The following is an 18,353-nucleotide window of genomic DNA, read 5'->3' as shown; positions in this document are numbered from 1 at the left end:
CAATTGTCTTCAACCTTGGGAAAACAGACTGAGGAACCAATATCATAACTATTGTTGTGACTGTCCTCTGCCAGGCCCCAAGGATGGAGTCAGCTCACAAGCACCAGTTCTTAGGCAAGGACCAGCTCACCCTTCAGCAATCAATTCATCTTTTTGCAGTCCCAGGGGGGTGCAAACCAGGGTGGTTGCGTTGTGTGGGCCACAAAATCTGTTCAAATGAGAAAGATTTCTAGAAGGTGCTGTGAAGCGAGTGCAAGGTGATGAGCAGCACCTGGGACACCTCGAGCCAATGCTGTGACCCAAGCGAGCCCAGCCACGTGGAGTACTGACCTGCAGGTCTCTTGGTCAGGTTGAGGCAGTCCGCGTGATACACCTTGGGGCAGCCTGGCTTCTTACACGAAACTAGCTGCCCTCCATCCCCACAGCTGAAACACTCATCCTCTCGCTCCTTCATCACCTCCGCCTGCGACCTGCGCTTCATCTGCGGCCGTCTCTTTAGCTTCTTGGACTTTTCCTCGGTGAGGGTGGGTTGGCTCTGTGGGTGAGACAACATCAGTTAACGCGGGTCTCTGCCCCTTCCATCTGCTCCCTTCCTGCTACGGTGGAGATAACCGCAATGCCGCAAATAAAAACTCCACCGCCAGCCATACCTGCAACGTATGTAACAACTCTACAGTGCTTCTTCGTATTTGGCAATCTATTTACTATAGCAAATAGGTTTTTTTTCTTTTGGAAAAAGTCTGGAAGGCCTGCACAAGAGCCTGGCCAAACATGTGACACAATGCAATCCCAACAGCAGAACAAGGAGCCAGGGGCTGCCTGGCATTGCTGAGCTTGTGCTACCTCTCACAGACTCTTTGGGTCCTTGGTTAAAGCAGTTGGGTCCCCTTGCACCCCTGACTCTCATGAGGCATCTCTCCCAGGCCACTTTTTGATGTTCCTCACCCCTCTCCTCATTTTCGGTCTGAATTTATCTGTGATCACAGTCTGCACCCCCAATCTTTCTAATGGCTTTTCTCTGCCCCTACCCAGTTTGTTTCTCCCAAACGCAAGTTACAGAATTATACGCGCTACTTCAGATGACGCCTCACAGGCCGTGTACAACGACATCAATGCTTCTCCAAAAGAATGGGAAATCCCTCCCAAAGCACCGCCTGCATTTGCCTTTTTCACCACAGCAGCTCAGTCCTGCGGCAGCTGAACCGCACAGCGGCTCCTTCTCCACCACGACTGCTCATCCATGACCTTCTCACTGCAGATTTCCTTCTGCTATTACCCTCCAGGTGTTGTACCATGGCATCCTGAATCTCTGAACTCCAGCCCGTTCCCAGTTATACTCAGTTATTCCTTTGCAAATGCCCCATCCTCCCACACCAATGACATCTGACATCTTTGTGTCACCAGTACAGTTAAATTCTGTTTAAATTCTGCCTGCGTTACAGGCAGTAATGAAATAACCACGACTGGCACCTAAATGGCTTAAGTGGTCTCTTCGCTGGCCTACGGCTTCCTCCAACCGGCCCCCCCAGCTAGGCTCCCAGGCCACTCCTCACCCCTAGCTCGGATCCCCGAAGGCTAAAAGCCTCCCATTGTACCGAACGCTCAGCGCCACAAAGGTAGTGACAGCTGTCCCCTGCCAGCGACCTTATCAAAGCGCTATCAGTTTAGTTTGTCTAAACAGACATGAGAGAGTTTTTATGCCACTATCCGCATATCTTTGTGTCCAAATACACGTTCTCCACAGAGAACATCTCTGTGTGCTGAGACAACGTCTACAAGGCGATTTTTGCATCCTTTATTCCACATTAATATTGGGTACTACTTCAATCACTCTCCTACCAATATTAGAAAAAAAACCCAACACCGAAACCTTTGTCTCCAGATCTACAGTTTCAGAATTCAGCAGCGGTCCTGCCACCAGGGAGGTACACGTCTCGATTGTCCCCTTCCCCTTCACATGTGGATATTTCTGGTTTCGTACCATCAACCCCATCGACAATGGGGACAAGTCAGGCCTTTCTTATCACTGAAAATGCAGGCAGTGAAATCACTCCACCTAAACCATTCCACCTATTCTCAGCGCCTAGTACCTCGGCCATCTAATTACAAAGGGAACGAGAAAAACCTTTCACAGCTAATTTGAATGTCTAAGCAAGGTCTAACAGCTGGACTAAGCGATTCCCACTTGCTCACTGCAGCACAATAGACTCCCAAGCATTCTTCCGCACTCCCAGTTAGAAAGGTCACTTTTAAGAGTGAACTTGAATATAATCAGCAAAGTTTTGTCTCAACGTATCTTCAGGAAGCTTAAAAACCACATCTATTGTGGGATGAATTTGAAAAAAAAATACCCCAAGGTACTGTTTTCTTGAGTATTGTTTCTTAGCCCGTCTCATCAAGATGGAATGAGTCGCCTCAGGCACCACAATGGAACATGAATGCCAACTAAAGGGCACCTTTCTCTGATTTCCATCATGCAACCTGCAATTTCGGGGCAAAAATGACAGCCGAGCCGCGTATAACACAGGAGCAGCACAAAACCAATTGAACTTTAAATCACAACCCAAAAAAGAACTAAATTCATCAGATGTGTAATTCACCTCATCTGTCAACTTCTGAAGACATCTTTTTTTTTTTTAATCCTAGGTTAATTTTTCTGCGGAACTATGCGCTCTGGAGAATTCACAAAACCTTCCCTATACATCGATGGGGAGTAACAACTGTGCTGCTGGAGCTGTTAACCCCTAACTGTGGGCAGGCAAGCCGCCAGCATCCACACGCCAGAGCAGAGGGATTACAGGCTGATTTGGTGAAGGCTCTTGAAACAAACCAACAGCTGAGACATAGATTTAGCTGGTGACAGCTGGGAACGCGGCCAACCGCTCCTGTTATTTCCTTTTCCCAGTGAGAACCAGCTCACACAAGAAGGTAATTGAAATCAATTCCTGTTACCGCAACATTACAGTTACAACACGAAGCTCTCAAAAGTCGATGAGGTTTAAAAGCTAGTGATTTTTCTACTACAGATATGGCAAATTTCTTATTCCTGTCTGAGGTATGCACTTCAGTCACTTAACCAAAAGAAGGAAAAAACCCCAGGAAGTTTCTTATTGCAGCAAAGATGGCAATATAGAAGCTTTCTGGCTCTAAAGCAACTCCATGTCTGAAAGAACATGAATTTGCTGGCCTTCCGTGCATGCTCCCAATTTACTCAGGCCTTTAACTTTGGGAAATGGACTACACCGCGGTTTCTTGGTTATACGATGGAAGCCTTTCCCATGCCTGTCCTTTGCACCTCCAACATGATGGAAATTATCACGCTAGTAAGCAAAAAATTCTGAGAAAAAAATCTTTCATTTACTCTTTTGTTATAAAATACTATTTCCTATCATTATTTATAGCAACTCTGATAATTCAGGTCTAAGATCTGTGCTCTCAGAATGAAAACTTCAGGATTCGACTCATTTCAAGTGGTGCTTTCATGGCCACGCTGAAACCGGATTGCCCTTCCTGGGATCTCTGCAAGAAATGATACACATCTATGCAAAGAGGTGATCTGGAAGAACAAAGACCTAAAGGAGGCATCATACCTTTGGCCGAACTCCTAGGAAGCCACTGCAATTTGGGGCACCACATTTACAAACGGTCTTTCCATTTCCCAAACACTCCAGATTGTAGTTGAAAGTCAGCTCAGTCCCTGGCACAAAAGCAGATGAAAACCAAGCAAAGTTGTAATGAACTATGGGGCAGAACGTCTTATTGCTGAAGTAAAAGCACTTTTGAAATATAGCGACACAAACGACTGTGCCTACTATGGAAGGATACCAACTATTCATCTCCCCGCAGATCTGTGTGGATTGAAAATTCAGTGCAACCCCACACTCCTGCCACATACTACAGCCAAAAGGGCATTCGACCCCACGCTGCAGATGCTTAGCTCCATTTCTTGACCCTGTAAATTAGAAATCTCAGCCTCCATTTATACCATGGGGGTGTGCGTTTCATTATGTCAGTGCTGGTGTCAAGTCTCATGACTGCCTATGTGAAAACAAAAATTAATTATCTTCCCAGGGAGCTACAACCCCTCCCCTCTCCTTACAGAAACACTCCCATGCTTTTAACCCAGGTAGGGACAGCGCGGGGTTCCTTACCGGCTTTGATATTTACAATTGCGAAGAGCCCAACCCGAGTATCACCATTCACACACCATTTCTGAGTCTCACAGTTTGGCTGGCAGCAATGGTTCATGAATCGAGCGTAATTGCCCTTTGGCCCAGCATCAATGATTCGATCCTGGAATTGCAGGAAAAAAAAAAAAAAGAAACCCCACATTTAATAAAGTGTCATTTCCTGCTCAAGCCATTGCAGCAGAGGTACCAGGAAAGCATCAATCAGCAGTGATAACTATGACAATGGAGGCATCTGATGACACCTGCAAAGCACCTCAGTTCACACACGTGTTTTAGCCAAGCACAAGGGACAGGTGTCGCTGTGTTGCCTGGACAATCGACAGACACCCAACCAGTTTCCACACGCTGATGTCCCTGGTCGAGGCTGGCAGCTTAAATGGCAATACAGTCTCCTGCACATCATCATCTTCCTCTTCAAAGACAGACGGCCTCCCGAACAGACAGGAAAGCGCTACTGCTGCTTTCTGGGAAGTTCGCTCTCCCTGCGGTGTTAGTGCCGGATAAACACTACACCAGCACACTTCCAAGGCAACACTTGCGGTTCCAGACCCCAACTTCTGCTTAAAAGCAAAATACCAGTTCCTATTTCTTGTACATCAGTGTAGAGAAGGAAAACAGGAACCGTACGCGACACGTGAGGTACGCTTCTGTACGGTACACCACCATTAGTTAGATGTGTCAGAGGAGGGGCAGCTGCAACAGATTTCGTTTTGCAATAACGGGGAAGATACCAGCACTTGGTTTTGTCCCTGCTCCCACCCATTAGCCAGGAAAACAAGAGACGGTCAGTGTGAATTTCCAGTAAGAAGAAGGGACAGTCAGAAAGCAGTCACACTGTTATCCTGTCCCACGCTCAAAAGCTTCTTCCCATGCCTGCTTTCATGGTTTCCTTCTAATCTTCTCAAGGATGAGTGTGAAAGTGTGGAAAGCAGCTGACAAAACCACTTACCTCTAAAAGCCAGGAGTTCACACCAACAACCTGGCCTCCAGGACCCGCTGAGGATTCTGTGGGTTTAACAAACTCCACTTCTCTACTTAGACCTGGGATCAGAACTTAAATTAGGGTCTCACTGTGCCTGATACAGCTGAGGGCTGACGCATTCCCTGGCACACATCAGCCCAGTTCTGGACTCTCCAGGGTTCAGCTGCTGGCAAGGATCCTGACATTACCAAACCGACCCTGTCATGCTGAAGCAGGATCTATGATCCTCAGACAATTGCCCTCGGACAACTGGCTCACCTCTTCTGAACACACTGCAACGAATTCGGTTCAGACTTTGGTCCTAATCATAATATCCAACCTGAAACTTCTCTCCTGTACGTTAAGTCCATTCTTTTAGTCTTCTCTTTAGTGGAAATGCAGACCAGCTCATAAGCAACTCTTAGCACCTTTTTACTTGCTGTAGAAGACCACTATCACGCTTTCCTTGCCATCGTTTTACTTCTGTATAGGATCCTGGCAAGACAAGTTCTTTCCACGTACCTTATCCAGTGTCAACATGTAGAAATTGGTGATGTCATGCTCCTGAGCATAGCGGATTCGGGCTCGGCACTCCTCTTCATCAATTAGCTCCCCAACATACTCATTAACAAATTCACCCTGCCAGGGAGAAAATACCATGCTGATAAGATGAGACAAATTCCCTCCAGTACGAAGGGACATCCACCTTTGTGCTAAAGCTTAGTTCTCATTTCCTTTGTGGAAAAAATTTCTATAAAAATCTTCCTCTGTACTTTGCAGCCAGTTTGACCTATACTCTTCACGAAGAGCCCTGAATCATACATCTGTTTCACACACTCAACAAATAACTTGAAATAAATTAAATAAAGCAAAAACGGCCCTCAGATTATTCTGTGCTACAGAAATAATTAACATTCAGGGACAGCATAAAAGCAAACCACAAGAACAGCTCTTCGCTGCAAAGCTCAAAGCACTGCACAACTGCATTCCAGCCGGAAACAACATCCCTTGGGGGACCAACCACACTGAGCGGCACGATGGACCTAGGGCACCTGCTCCTACAGTGAATCCGTGGAGTTCCCCGGTAATGAAGTACCGCAGAGACCGTACTTCAACCCTCAAAGGGAACCCCAACTTCGCTCCACCGGGGCTAACAGGTGCCTCCATTAAACAGATGAGTTCTGCTGTTTCCAGACCATCAGCTGAAAGCGAAACATAACAGGCGCACGGAACGGCAGAGAGGTGCTTTCACCTGGATCAGAGCAGGCACAAAGCCTAAACAGGACAGACTCACATCTCTCCTACTGCTATCAAGACCCCTCCTACAGCATGTTGTCCCTACTCCTGCTTTTTCACACATTCTTCTCCTGCTGTGCTAATTGTCCCCTCTTTCACTTCACCCTTTCTTAGCTTTGGCATTCTTCCTTCTTCGTTCAGCACAGGCACGTGTCCACAGAACATCTATTCTCTGGATTTGAAAATGTATATATGCAAGTGTTTTAGCTGGAGATGCCAATTTCAGCAATAAAACCACCCATCTGCAGGACATTACCGTTTTGTAAGAGCCAAGCCCTGGCTTCAGTTTCTGATACAAGATTCTCATGCTGGAAAAGCCTGGCTATTCAAGAATGGGGGGGAGGTATAACCACTGTTCCCCATCTGGAAATGCTGAGCACCGTTTTCAGGCCAGTGTTCTGGTGTACTCAGAGCCTACCGTCCATACAAGCAGACAGACAGACATCTTTCTTACCCTGTGGGACATCAACATCCAAACCATTTTCTTGGGTAGCTTAACCAAAGCATTCTTGTCAGGAGACTGGAAAAGTTAAATTGATCCATTTCTTTCCTAAATGGCATGCTATGGGAAGAAGTTGTCTTCAAATTACGGAAGACTAATTTTTCAAATCTATTGAGAACAACACTGAGCAAGAGAGAAGTGGCAAGAGAAAACTACATGCAGAAACACAGTACGTACCTTTCTGATGTCTGTTTTGGCTTGCAAGCCCCAGCCTCGTGCCAGTGTGCGGAAAATTTGTACCTCGGGATACTGCCGCTTAGAGAAGCACTGGTTCTGGCAGCGCTCCCCAGCAGGGCAGACCATGGGGTGGCATTCATAGAGCAACATGCGATTGATGCATTCGGAGTCTAAGCCGCATGGGTTTTCATCTGTGGGTTTGCAGTTGCAACGCGGTATCTCAGACAGGTCTGCAGTGAAGATCTGCACCTTACCCACCGGTCGGTTCACCTTGAATGCACATGAAGGACGTTAGCTACTCGAGAACAAGAGGTCATCACGATAGTCACTTCTATACTCAACCCTTGCCTACGAGCTGACAGGCTGCAGTGCAAGTTACACCAAGGGGCAGAAGGACACAAGTACAGGCACACGCGTACTCTGGGCACGCTATTTCAAGAGGTATATGGGGTTAGAGGAAAGAGCTAAGGAGGATGCAGGTCCCCCATCAGCATCACCTGGTGCAGTGTGTATTCTGCGACCCCAGTGCAGGGAGAGGCTGCCAAGTGTCCCCCTCCCATCACCACTGTACCTACATCCAGCCCAGGTGGCCCAGCACTCCAGCTGGGTGCACACCATACCTGTGACCAACACCAAACCATTTTTTTGTGTGAAACAGCACCTTCTCCAGTCTCTGAGTGTCGGGTCCTTTTCCTTATAGCCCTGGTTTTTGAATCTGTTACCTTCAAGCTGTTTTGTGCTCTCAGCTGTCACTAGGAGAACCAGGCTGGCATGCCCATGACCATGACAGAGTACGAAAGGTCTACCTACGCACCAGGCCACCAGCAGTTAGCTCCCTACCCAACTGTCCTGCAGACATAAATGAAAGAAAAACCAGACAAGGCTGGCGTTGGAAGGCCCAAAGCGGGGCTCAGAGTTAAGCCAAGGAGCTCTCTAAAAACCGCTCCAGAAGGAAGCAGAGCGCAGCACCAGGTGGAGAAGCGACTGGCATGTCTGTGGCACGAGCAGGGTCCTTTGGTTTTGGTTAAAGGCAGCGAACGCTGAAAGGCAGGCAACAGAGAGTCAGGACTGTGGAGAGAGACACTGAAGCAAAGCTCCTTGCTGTTCTTTGCCCAGGTGAGCAATACCATCCGCTCCCTTTCCTCTCCCAGAACACGAAAGGAGAGGATCATTTACCAAAGCTATTCCAGCCCCCACATAATTTATCTAGTCCCACCCACAGAGCAAAGTTTCCTTGTTGGCAGCCTGCCTGAGGCTGTCTTAGCCCTGATCCTCCGCCTTTGTTTAAAAACAAACCCTGCAGAAACCCCTGATTGATCTCTTCCACACAGTCTTTTCCCTTCCTCCTAGTACCATCTCCCACCTCCAACCTTCCTTGTCACTCTTGTGTTCTCCTCTGCTGCTTCCAATCTCTTATTCATAGCCTGTTAACTCATCACCTCGTTAAGAGACTCACAAGATTAGGTCCATCCACCACTGGGCAGACAGAGGGGCCCATACTGGCTCTGGCACTGCCACTCTGAGCGACCCCGGTGTCCGAGCACGCACACATGCCAAGCAGGCCTGTCCTACTCTGAGGCACTGCTAGTATAAAACCAGCTCCAAAACAGGGTGATGCTTGGACTAGCCAAACCCCGATGCGATGAAAGAACCCAAGTGTATTTTGCAGCAGCCTCCCACGTTGGCGCTCCTTTGGATGGACCTCAAGGTGCTGACCTCCTTAGCCAGGATGGGAGTGGACACAGTCAGCTTTGGCCATTCCAACCTGAAGCCTTCTCCAGTTCACCGTACGCTCCTACAAACTGCTTCACTTTCACAGAGACAAACAGCTTGCACACAGACCTCAGAAGAGCTGCCATGGCTAATGACCATAACTGTTATTATTTATATTAAAGGGTATTTCAAAGACTCCGAACTGCTTCTAAAGTTCCTTCATGTTGCGGCCAGAGACAGGCTTAAAAATACCTATAATGAGAAACTGTATTTCCTCCACTGAAGCTGCCTTACACTGCTGCTGCAGCATTCAGTCCAGTAACTCACGCAGGATATACCTGCCCGCCCAGAAATCCTAGCTAGAAACAAAAAGTGCCAGCAGTCAGTTAAGCTTCCATAGCTGGCCACACAAAAAAAGGAGTAGACAGGTGCAATGAAAAAAGAGCATATTCCCTGAGTCACTGGGTTTCTGATCAGCCTGGACCCACATCTCAAGCAGAGGCACCTGCTTGGCCCCACCTCTCCTGTCAAGTCACCTCCGTCCTGTAGGTCTTCTATTGCTGCTCCAATTCTACCTCAAAGTACAGCCCTAAACGTGAAGAGTTCCCAAAAACTCAGCAAAAGGGCTGGTATTCCAACATGTGCATCTGCTTCAGTATTTCTGTTCAATCACCAACCGATACAGAGAGAGATATGGAACAACAGCAGAGATGAAACAAGATACTGTGGGTTACCATCTTCCACGCAGCTCTGCTCCACCGCACCCTGACCACCTCCTACCTTGCACCGCCTGGGACGCCCACCTCGCCAGCAGTAGCACGCAGTACCTGAGCGTATTGTGCGTCACTAGCACTCGCCCCTAAGTCCCCAAGGCAGAGAGACACTTCCTTCAGACCACGCAACTGACAAGGAACGGCACAGAGATGTCCAGATCTGCTCCAGTAAGTCAGACTACCTCTGCTACTGGTGTCCAGCTTCCATACAGCTCTGCGCATACGTGAATCCTTTCTGTGGAGGATAACTGAAGATGCCAAGAGGACCTAAAGTAACCTTCAAATGCAGCCACACCCCCATACAGTAGAAATGTTTCTGTATACCTGTAAATCACCCGCATAACAGCGCAAGACTTCTCTTCCGCACCTGTCCCCCCCCACCTGCCCTCACCTTGATGTGTTTGTAGGGAGGAGGTTTCTTGTCGTTCTTTTTGTCTTCCTGAAGCTGTCTCAGTTCTTTCTGTGCCTTCAACTCTTCAAATCTTACTGCAGCTTCCTGAAGAGCTAAGTGAGAGAACAGGCTGTGTTACGAGGAACTCCCCCTGCTCACACGGAGCTGGGCTGCCAGTGTCCACCCAGTGCTCATGGCCACTTCAAAGACAGAGGTTCACCAGAGGGGGGTGAAGAAAAGGCCAATGCAGTAGGGCAGTCGCAGGAGTTACAGTAAGGAAGTAGGTGATGAAGCATCCAAACTGTCAGCTAGCTTTGCCAGCTTTTGGGCAGAGGGGTCAGGCAGCTGCATTCACAACTCTCAAGTGCATTTTTATATAAAGACTGTATTAGACACAGGGGAGCTGATAAAGCAGCAGCTGCCTTGGATTTAGAGTGGCTATGTCAGAGCTGGAGAAGCATTCGAGATTTGCACGCCCTCCTCCCTCTCTAGGAGTCAGACCAACAAACATTCTGAGGATGCTGGATGATAGATAAGCGGCAGCTCATTCTACAAATTTAATTTCACTTTAGCTCAAAGATGACATTTTTCTCTGTTACAAGAATGCCACTTCTCCAAACGCAAAAGAAGAGAAAAAGAACAAGTACCTCCCTGGATGAAGACAAGTTACCTTTCTTGTATATGCCATCCACGCCCTTCCCCATCTTGTCTTTGCTGCTGACATCACCTTCCATGTAGGGGAACACACGGGCCTGGTGGGTCCACAGGTAATCCTTGGAACCGAAGAACAGCACAGGGAACTCACCGATGTCATGTTTCATTTTCTGGATGTTGACAGGGATTGTCCTAGGATGGCAAATCTCAGCTGGCCACCACCTGCAACACAGGGAAGGGCAGATAAAACCCCTGGCCTCCTCACTTCCAACTGCCTCAGAAGCGTGCTGCTGCATGGAGACATGGGGGAAAAGCATGTGAGGGCTGCCAGCAAGGCTGGTGGCTTACTGGAGAAGGAAAGCACGCGTTTTACCAGCTGTTACATGCGTGCAAAAAAGCCAGAGGCTGCTGCACTGTACCCTGCAGAGAGGAGCACCTTCCCACCTCAGTCACCATGAGCACTGCACGAAAAAGGGATGGGGACAAGTCTGTTCTACCTTCACCTACCTGTAACGCCCAACTTTCACCCAGACTACTTCCTTGTAGTGTGGCTTTTTGCCTGCCTTGCAATCATTACAATACCAGCTTCCCTCCGGCATCTCAATGTTTAGACACTCACGGTGAAACGCAGCCGGGCACGACTCACAGCATAAGAGGCTGCCCCCTGCAAAGAAAAGGAGGAGGAATTTATCAGAGTCGCTGCACAGAAGCCCTGGACTCCACACTTTCAGACAGACACAGCTGAGAAAAGGGCACGATGACCTCCTGCAAACCCTTCTCAAAAGTTGTGCTCCACTCATGCTGCAAAAAGAACCCCTCTGAGGATCCAGAAAAAGCCCTAGCCTGAAGTTGGACTTAAATGGGGATGGACAGGAAGGCAGCCTGTTCTCTGCAGTTCTCACTGGCACACTCTGGGTGGGCAAAGCTTCTGCCTGCTCTAACGACTTCTTGTCGGGGCATTCCTTGGCGATAGGGGACCCAGCACAGAGCGTCTCACCTTCCGAGCAGACAAAGCACCAGCTGACGTTGACGTGCTCGTGGTTGCGGCAGCCCCTCCGTGCAGTGAAGTGATTGGGGCAGATGATGCTGTTGGAGGCGAGGACCACGGACCCAGCGGCGAGGCAGAAGTCATTGGAGTGGTAGGCAACTGGACACCGCACACAGCGCATCAGGCGACCTGGCACCAGAACGTGGTGGGAACACAGTGAACCTCTGAAGGAGGACGATTTTTTGTTTCCTGCCAAACTTACTCTCTATTGATACCTACGCTCAAAATGAGCAACCATAGGTGATCTTCGGAAAAGGAAACTGACCTTTAATTTTTATAGACTGTCCACAACATACTCACTAGATTCCTATCAAATTATTTAATCTAACAAAACATATATAAAAGTAGTAATATCTTTAATATATATATATTTGTATATAATAAATATAAAATTGTATTATTTAGAAGTGAAAAACCTCCCGCATGCTGTGCAGAAACAGTTCAAGAGTTCACAGACTGGGACTGCTTCCTATCATACACAAATAATTAGTAAATCAGCTCAGACAGTAATTACAGAGGGGGTGTTCCAAGTGCTTAGCTGCACGTAATGAAACCAATCCCTGTAGCTTCTGAAAACATCAGCACTTGCCTCTCCACTTTATCAGATATTACCCTGAAATTCCGTAACGGAGAATTCAGAACTGCCTATAGGCCTAATTTACCCAAGGTTTTTGACAGCCTGTTTTCAGTTCCTCACAGGAGACTACAAACAGGGAAAAGAGGTGGGAGGAAAGGGGTAAATCTGATCGCTGAGAAGCCAGAGGAACACAACATGAATATTCAGGGGGGAAGTGGTCCGCTGTAGGCTACAGACCTCAGTGTTGTCTTCTACACCAAATACTAATGTGTGGGGGAAGAAAGAGACAACTTCAACACAGACCCTGAGGACAAAACCAGAGCTGTCTTAAGATACCAAGCACTTAAAGAAAGGCAGCTTTAGAAGCAAACATACAATACAATCACATAAAAGTTTTAAGTTTAATCATGTGAGATAAAGGTCAAGGTATTGCTGCAAACAGCTCAAATATTTGCCTGAGAAGCTTAGCCCAAGGGTGTCACCACTACAAGATGAAAGTTTGCATTATAAAAAAATGAGAACTAGCACAATATCATAGTTTTTACTACGCTGCTCTCTATGCCGTTGTCTTGAGAGACAGTACTGCTACGCAGGCACCGTCTGCAGCACTGGCACAGTGAAAAGTACGTAGGAGAAACGTGAGAGTGTCTGCACAGCTCCAGAGATTTATTCCAAGTCCCAGAGAGGCATGTGGCATTGCCGGACGTGCAGGCATACAAGTGTCTGGACAGACGAGAACATTTCAGTTGCCATGCCTGACCATCAGGAGCGCTGACGAGCGGCAACCCCTTCCACTCCCCCGAGAGAAGCTACTCCTCAGCTACACCAGCCACGGTGGCAAGGACAGAAAATCACCACAAAGAACTAGAGGACCAGATAACTGTACTGCGGTCGTGAAATAAAGAAACAGCTTCTGACTGCATCCCCTTGAGCACCCTAGGAGATTTTGGTACCTTTAGATGCAGAGATGTTCGCCGGGTTAGCAGCATGACAAGTCATGCATATGTGCAAGGAGCAGCGGAAGCCCTTGTTCTGCATGACTGTGGGCGGATACTTTTGTATGCACGCTTCATGGTAATACTTCCCACAGAGGGGCAGCAAGCACCGTTTTACATCTTCCCCGCAGCTCTTGCACACAAAGCAGGTATGGACCCCTGGAGAAAGAGCAAGAGAAGTAACACCAGTCACACTGAAGGGCTTAACGAAGCCCTGACACTTCCACCCGGCTGCCCGTTAGCACAGCGCAATTTCCCAACCTGCTGTACCTAGAGCACAGGTCTGCAGCAGGCTGGTTTTACCGGCAGCTGCGATAAAACTTCAGATTGGAAAAAAATACTACTATAGCTGTGATTTCAGGCCAGAGAAAAATAAGAACAAAAACCGACAACCCTACTTAGATATTCCTCCCTTTCCAGCCCGCTCCAGACTCATCCTCCCCATCAGCCCTCTCTCCCCAGTCCCAGATAAGAATTTCCTCTTCTCTTTCCCATCAGATCCTGGACATTCACTTCTTCGCGCCCCACGTGCCTGAATCAACAGTAAGACCAGTTAATTATGCCGCAAACACCCCATCCTCTGTGCTCACAAAAGCTGCTGTACCTGTGGAACACTCATTGCAGATGAATTTGCCCTTTGGCATCTCGGAGAGCCCAAGGCACTGCAGGTGGAAAGCACCACAGCACTGCGCCTCACACAGCAACAACTCCCCTGGCTTCTCGCAGATCTGCAGGGAAAGAGAAGCACAATGTCAGCTCTGAGGAACCTCCCTCCCCAGCTCATCCCAAACAGCACCGATCCACCTGCTGGCCAGGACTGCTAGCAGAGACCCCTCTGGAAAAACACTAAGTTTTCCTTGTGTCAGTTAATTCAGGGGGTTTGTGCATCACCACTGCCATTTGCCATCCAGTCCCTGCTACCACGCATTGGCTAAAATGAATCCTGCATTGGCCACCTCTCCCTAACACCTGTGAACTTTAGCAGGAGCAGAGGCAATTGCAGAGGAAAGGCTCAATTCAGAACACAAAAAGCTGGTTAATTCTACAATAAGCACCTTGAGGCTACCTGGGCTTATCCAGGGCACTAGCATGTCCCAGAACTTACACAAAAAAACTTTAGAGTTGTAAAGTTTCAAAGAGATTTCTTCAAGGACACTACCTGACACACGTTCTCCTTGAGAGCTGCTCCTCCTCCGCGCTCCCCCTGCATCTTTTTGGATGAAGGCACTCCATGGTCGTTCTCCGACCCCTCTTCATTACCCTCTTTGGGGCTTGCAGCAGTCCCATGAACTGATGTCTCCCCCTTTAAAAAGAAATTCAGAATTAGTGCTGTCAGTAGTTCCTGTCCTGCCTTGGAAACTACAAATTCAGCCATAACAGGTTTGGTCTGTGTGTTACCCACCCTGGAGAGAACATCCCCCACACAGTTCCACCAAAAGACTTACAAGGAAGGAAAGGAAAAAGCTGTTAGTTTACTAGATCGTTAAAAAAGTTCACGCTCAACACAATTATTTTCCTGTGCATAACCCCTCTCTGAGGAAGGAAGATATTTCCCTGCACAGAAACAAATGAGGTAGGCCGGAACAGTCCGAAGCACCCTGCAGGCTGATACCTGCTTGCACTGGAAATGCAAACAAAAAACTTCCAACGATCTTTATTGCAGTTGTCACCCAGCAAACAAACAATCTTTACTGCAGCAGTCACACAGCAAATGAGCCAGACTTTTCCCCACACTTGTCTCAGCTTGTCCTAACCCATGTAAAACACAGGCACGGAGGGGCTCACGACCTGCGTTAGTCTGAACCAGCCGGCCAAGAACAAAGTGACAGTGCAGCAGGGCACCTACACCGCCATCCTGCCTGGGGCAGCGAGTCTTTGATAACCGTCTGTCCTGTACGAGCATCACAGCACTGTCCGTAACAGCTACTGGTGAGAGCGCATCCTGCTGGGACGGTGGGTTTCAAATGATAAAAGCCCAACCGCACCCTCTTGGGCCAAGTCAGGGATCCTGCCAAAAGGCCTCCCAAGGCGGAAGAACACCTTCCGATGTGTCCGTGGGACCTGCCCAGACGCTGTTAGAGGCAAGGAGAACAGCAGGTATTTGAGACACACTCGTTTCTACCACAAGATACTGCTGTCCTCAACCACACGGCAGCACCGCCTCCATTTTTGGCATGACAGGCAACTACGAGCTATTCTGCCAGCTTCCAGGCCTCTCGGGTACAGTCTAGGCAACGCTTCAGCGGTCTCACCAGTCCCAGCTGCCACTCCAGAGCGGGTAAGCCCTAAAGCCCATTAATGCTGCAAAGTGACGCCTTTAGCTAAGGGCTTTGAGCAAGAATGTTTAAGGACTCTACCGTTTTTTAATATCCCACCTCACTGCAGTTTGCAGAGTGATCTCAGCGCGGAGCTGCCAGTTCCTCCTTGGGTCACCAAGCCACACGCAGCGCATGCCCAGACACAAACTGTGCACCTGAAAGACCCTGTGAGGAATTCGAACTGCTGGCAGGAGCAGCAGCCATCACTCTCACACCTTCAAGCCCACTTAGTGCCAGGTGGCCACCTAACAATCACAAGAGGGAGCTTTGCACCACCTCCTCCATGGAAGCGTCAGCCCAGGCTGTGGTGCTACTACAGCTTGTAAGCTCAACTGAATGGCCTCTGAGCACACTATTAGTCTGGGAAAAACAGGGACATTAAGATCTCTTGAAGTTTAACATTGGAAGGACCTAAGGCTGGTATTGTGGTCAGACAGTGATGCTTCCTTTGCCTGTTTGGTTTTTTTGGTTTTGTATTTTTTTTTCCCATTTCTGGAAAGCAAACAATACAAATATGAAGGGTATAAATTGCCTTTATTGAGCACAAAAAAAAAAAGCGAAGTTCCAGCCACAAACTACTGCGGGTCCAACATACCATACAGCGTACAGCCTCACAGACTATCATCCCCATCTCGCTGGAAGGCTGGCAGCGATGCAGCCTGGGGGAATACTGATAAGGAGCACATAAGCTGCTGCCACCCTACCACACAGCCCTGGCCGAGGGAAGGGAAAGGTCTCTACGGCACTGGTAAAAAGACCACCTGAGAACACAACAGCCACCTTTGCCTCTATAAGCAACAGCATCTTCTCAAGCTAAGCGCTATGATACTTCTGCTCCTGCAGCTGTATTTCTGCTAGGAATTCTGTAGCCTGCTGCAAGACAGCCCTGTGGCCCAAACACTCGCTTTGGCTCCCGGAGTGCTCCAGGAGCAGCACTGGCCACCAGCGCTCCAAGGACTGCTTACAGCTCAGGTCCTCCTATTCCTACAGAGGTGCTCCCTCTTCTGCTCAGCTCAGCAGTGACCTCAGGGTTGCAGGGGTCACTGTAACGAAGAACAAGAGCAGGGTTAATCAGCTACTGGTATGCGCAAACACCACCAGCTATAGCTTCTGTTTAAGCTGGGGCCCCAGCTGTAGAGACACAAAGCGAGCTCAGCCCCTCTCATGGTCACCAAGGTCCCTGCGAGGAGGGGCATGGTGCTGCTGAGCAAGCACCACCCATCCTGTGGTCAGTGGCACTCGTTTCCTGCCGTAGCTAAGCTTTCTAGATAGTATTTTGGAAGTGGCGGGGGAACATGCTCATATTTGCTACAGACAGAGGTATGAGGGGTTTAGAACTGGTTCATCTTTCCATCCTTCTGGCTGCTTTCTACCATGGCTGCTAGGACTCCTTGGTTTGAACCCTAAAGGCCGTGTTTCACATGTTAACAGAATGGGAGACTAAAATGCATCCATGAGTCGTAGAACATAAACAAGCAACTCCCTCTTCAGATCTGAAAGCATTTGCTGGTAGCAATGCTACCTTAACAACTGGGCCCACGCTGCCCAGTGTGGCACAGCATGTTCTAGCCCTGCTCCTTCAGGCTAAACCCATCCTATTTGGTTCCACAAACAGCTGCCCGATCTGCACGTTTCGCATGCCAGGATCTTAGCCTTATTTTAATCAATGCTCCCAGAACCTCACAGGGAAGGGAATGTCAGAACCAGGCAGGATGGGCAAGGCCAGATACTTGTGCGTTGTGAACAGGGAGAAGGGGATCGCCATTCAATGACATCACTCAAGAGAGCTGTTCCCCCTCCTTCCCCTACCCAGCACGAGCGCTGCAGAACTACATACCTCCTACAGAGGGCAGGGCTCTCATCCGGGGTCTTCCTCCAGAGCTATCTTTGCTGCTGTATCTGGCACATCCTCAAAAGCCCGGCCTGTTCACTGGCACAGCCTGACCTTGGCTCACAACCTTGACAACCATTTCAACAGCACTTTCCATCCCCTTCTCTCAGTCTCTTGCTGCCCTGATGTTGTGAACTTGCATTCCTGGCTCCACAGACAGGCAAGGACAGAGAAAGCTGCTTAGTTCAGCCCAGGCAGACAAGCTTTGCTCTGCCCTCTTTTCCTCTGAAAGCGGATGCATCCAAGGCTTCATTGTGCTGTACCATCAGACCATCTATTTCTCATAGCACCATTCAGCACAAAGTGGAGTTCCTTGCCTGGCATGTGGTAAGTCATTTAGGGACTGGTGTGCTCCAAATTCCACATGAAAGCACAATTGCATCTCCACAGCACCCCAATACTCACCAGTACCCACGCACTCACCTAAGCCAAGGGGTGAATACTCTCGCCACAGTGGCTCAAGAGACACAATCACAGAGAAATAGATGCTGGCAAAAGGTACCAAGCGCTGCCTTTTTCCCCCCCGCCCCCCTTTTTTTTTTTTGGCATATTTTACCATACCTAACTTCAGGTACTGTACACAGATGTCCAAGAGTGGAGGCAGTTAAGACTCCCTGGGCTTCCTCTGCAGTGAATGGTGGGTGCAGGATTCAGAGCCATGGCCTAGCTACTTTGCAGCTCTGAATTGCCCCTCTTTACTCCCCTAGAAAGGATTCACAGGGAATTTGCTGGCTCAGACCTGAGCCAGTCTCTTAGTGGATGCCTACTAGCAGACAGTGTTAACTGCCCCCCAGCACTGGCAAGGATATTTGTACAGTCTTCTTCGAAACATGATTCCAGACGAGCACAGTTCAGAGAGAGCACCAG

The 18,353-nt window shown here is 48.7% G+C and overlaps 1 protein-coding gene across 6 annotated transcripts in view; it reads right to left on the bottom strand.

Annotated features, from left to right (window-relative positions):
- The window catches only part of NSD1 (nuclear receptor binding SET domain protein 1), a 66,009-nt gene that overhangs the window by 12,372 nt on the left and 35,284 nt on the right, over nt 1-18,353 (bottom strand). For all 6 annotated transcript variants that reach the window (XM_063348768.1, XM_063348766.1, XM_063348767.1 and 3 more), the window contains 12 exons: nt 14,437-14,580; nt 13,882-14,005; nt 13,236-13,436; nt 11,655-11,834; nt 11,165-11,321; nt 10,674-10,879; nt 10,004-10,116; nt 7,127-7,396; nt 5,674-5,790; nt 4,152-4,293; nt 3,591-3,697; nt 331-535 (listed from right to left, as the gene is read on the bottom strand). In XM_063348768.1, coding sequence (XP_063204838.1) covers nt 331-535; nt 3,591-3,697; nt 4,152-4,293; nt 5,674-5,790; nt 7,127-7,396; nt 10,004-10,116; nt 10,674-10,879; nt 11,165-11,321; nt 11,655-11,834; nt 13,236-13,436; nt 13,882-14,005; nt 14,437-14,580 — 1,966 coding nt within the window. The remainder of the gene's footprint in view (nt 1-330; nt 536-3,590; nt 3,698-4,151; nt 4,294-5,673; nt 5,791-7,126; nt 7,397-10,003; nt 10,117-10,673; nt 10,880-11,164; nt 11,322-11,654; nt 11,835-13,235; nt 13,437-13,881; nt 14,006-14,436; nt 14,581-18,353) is intronic.

This window comes from Chroicocephalus ridibundus, chromosome 11 (assembly GCF_963924245.1).
Source record: "Chroicocephalus ridibundus chromosome 11, bChrRid1.1, whole genome shotgun sequence".
Lineage (NCBI taxonomy): Eukaryota > Metazoa > Chordata > Aves > Charadriiformes > Laridae > Chroicocephalus > Chroicocephalus ridibundus.
Note: the sequence above shows the minus strand (reverse complement) of the source record. Positions and strands in the feature narration are given on the sequence as shown.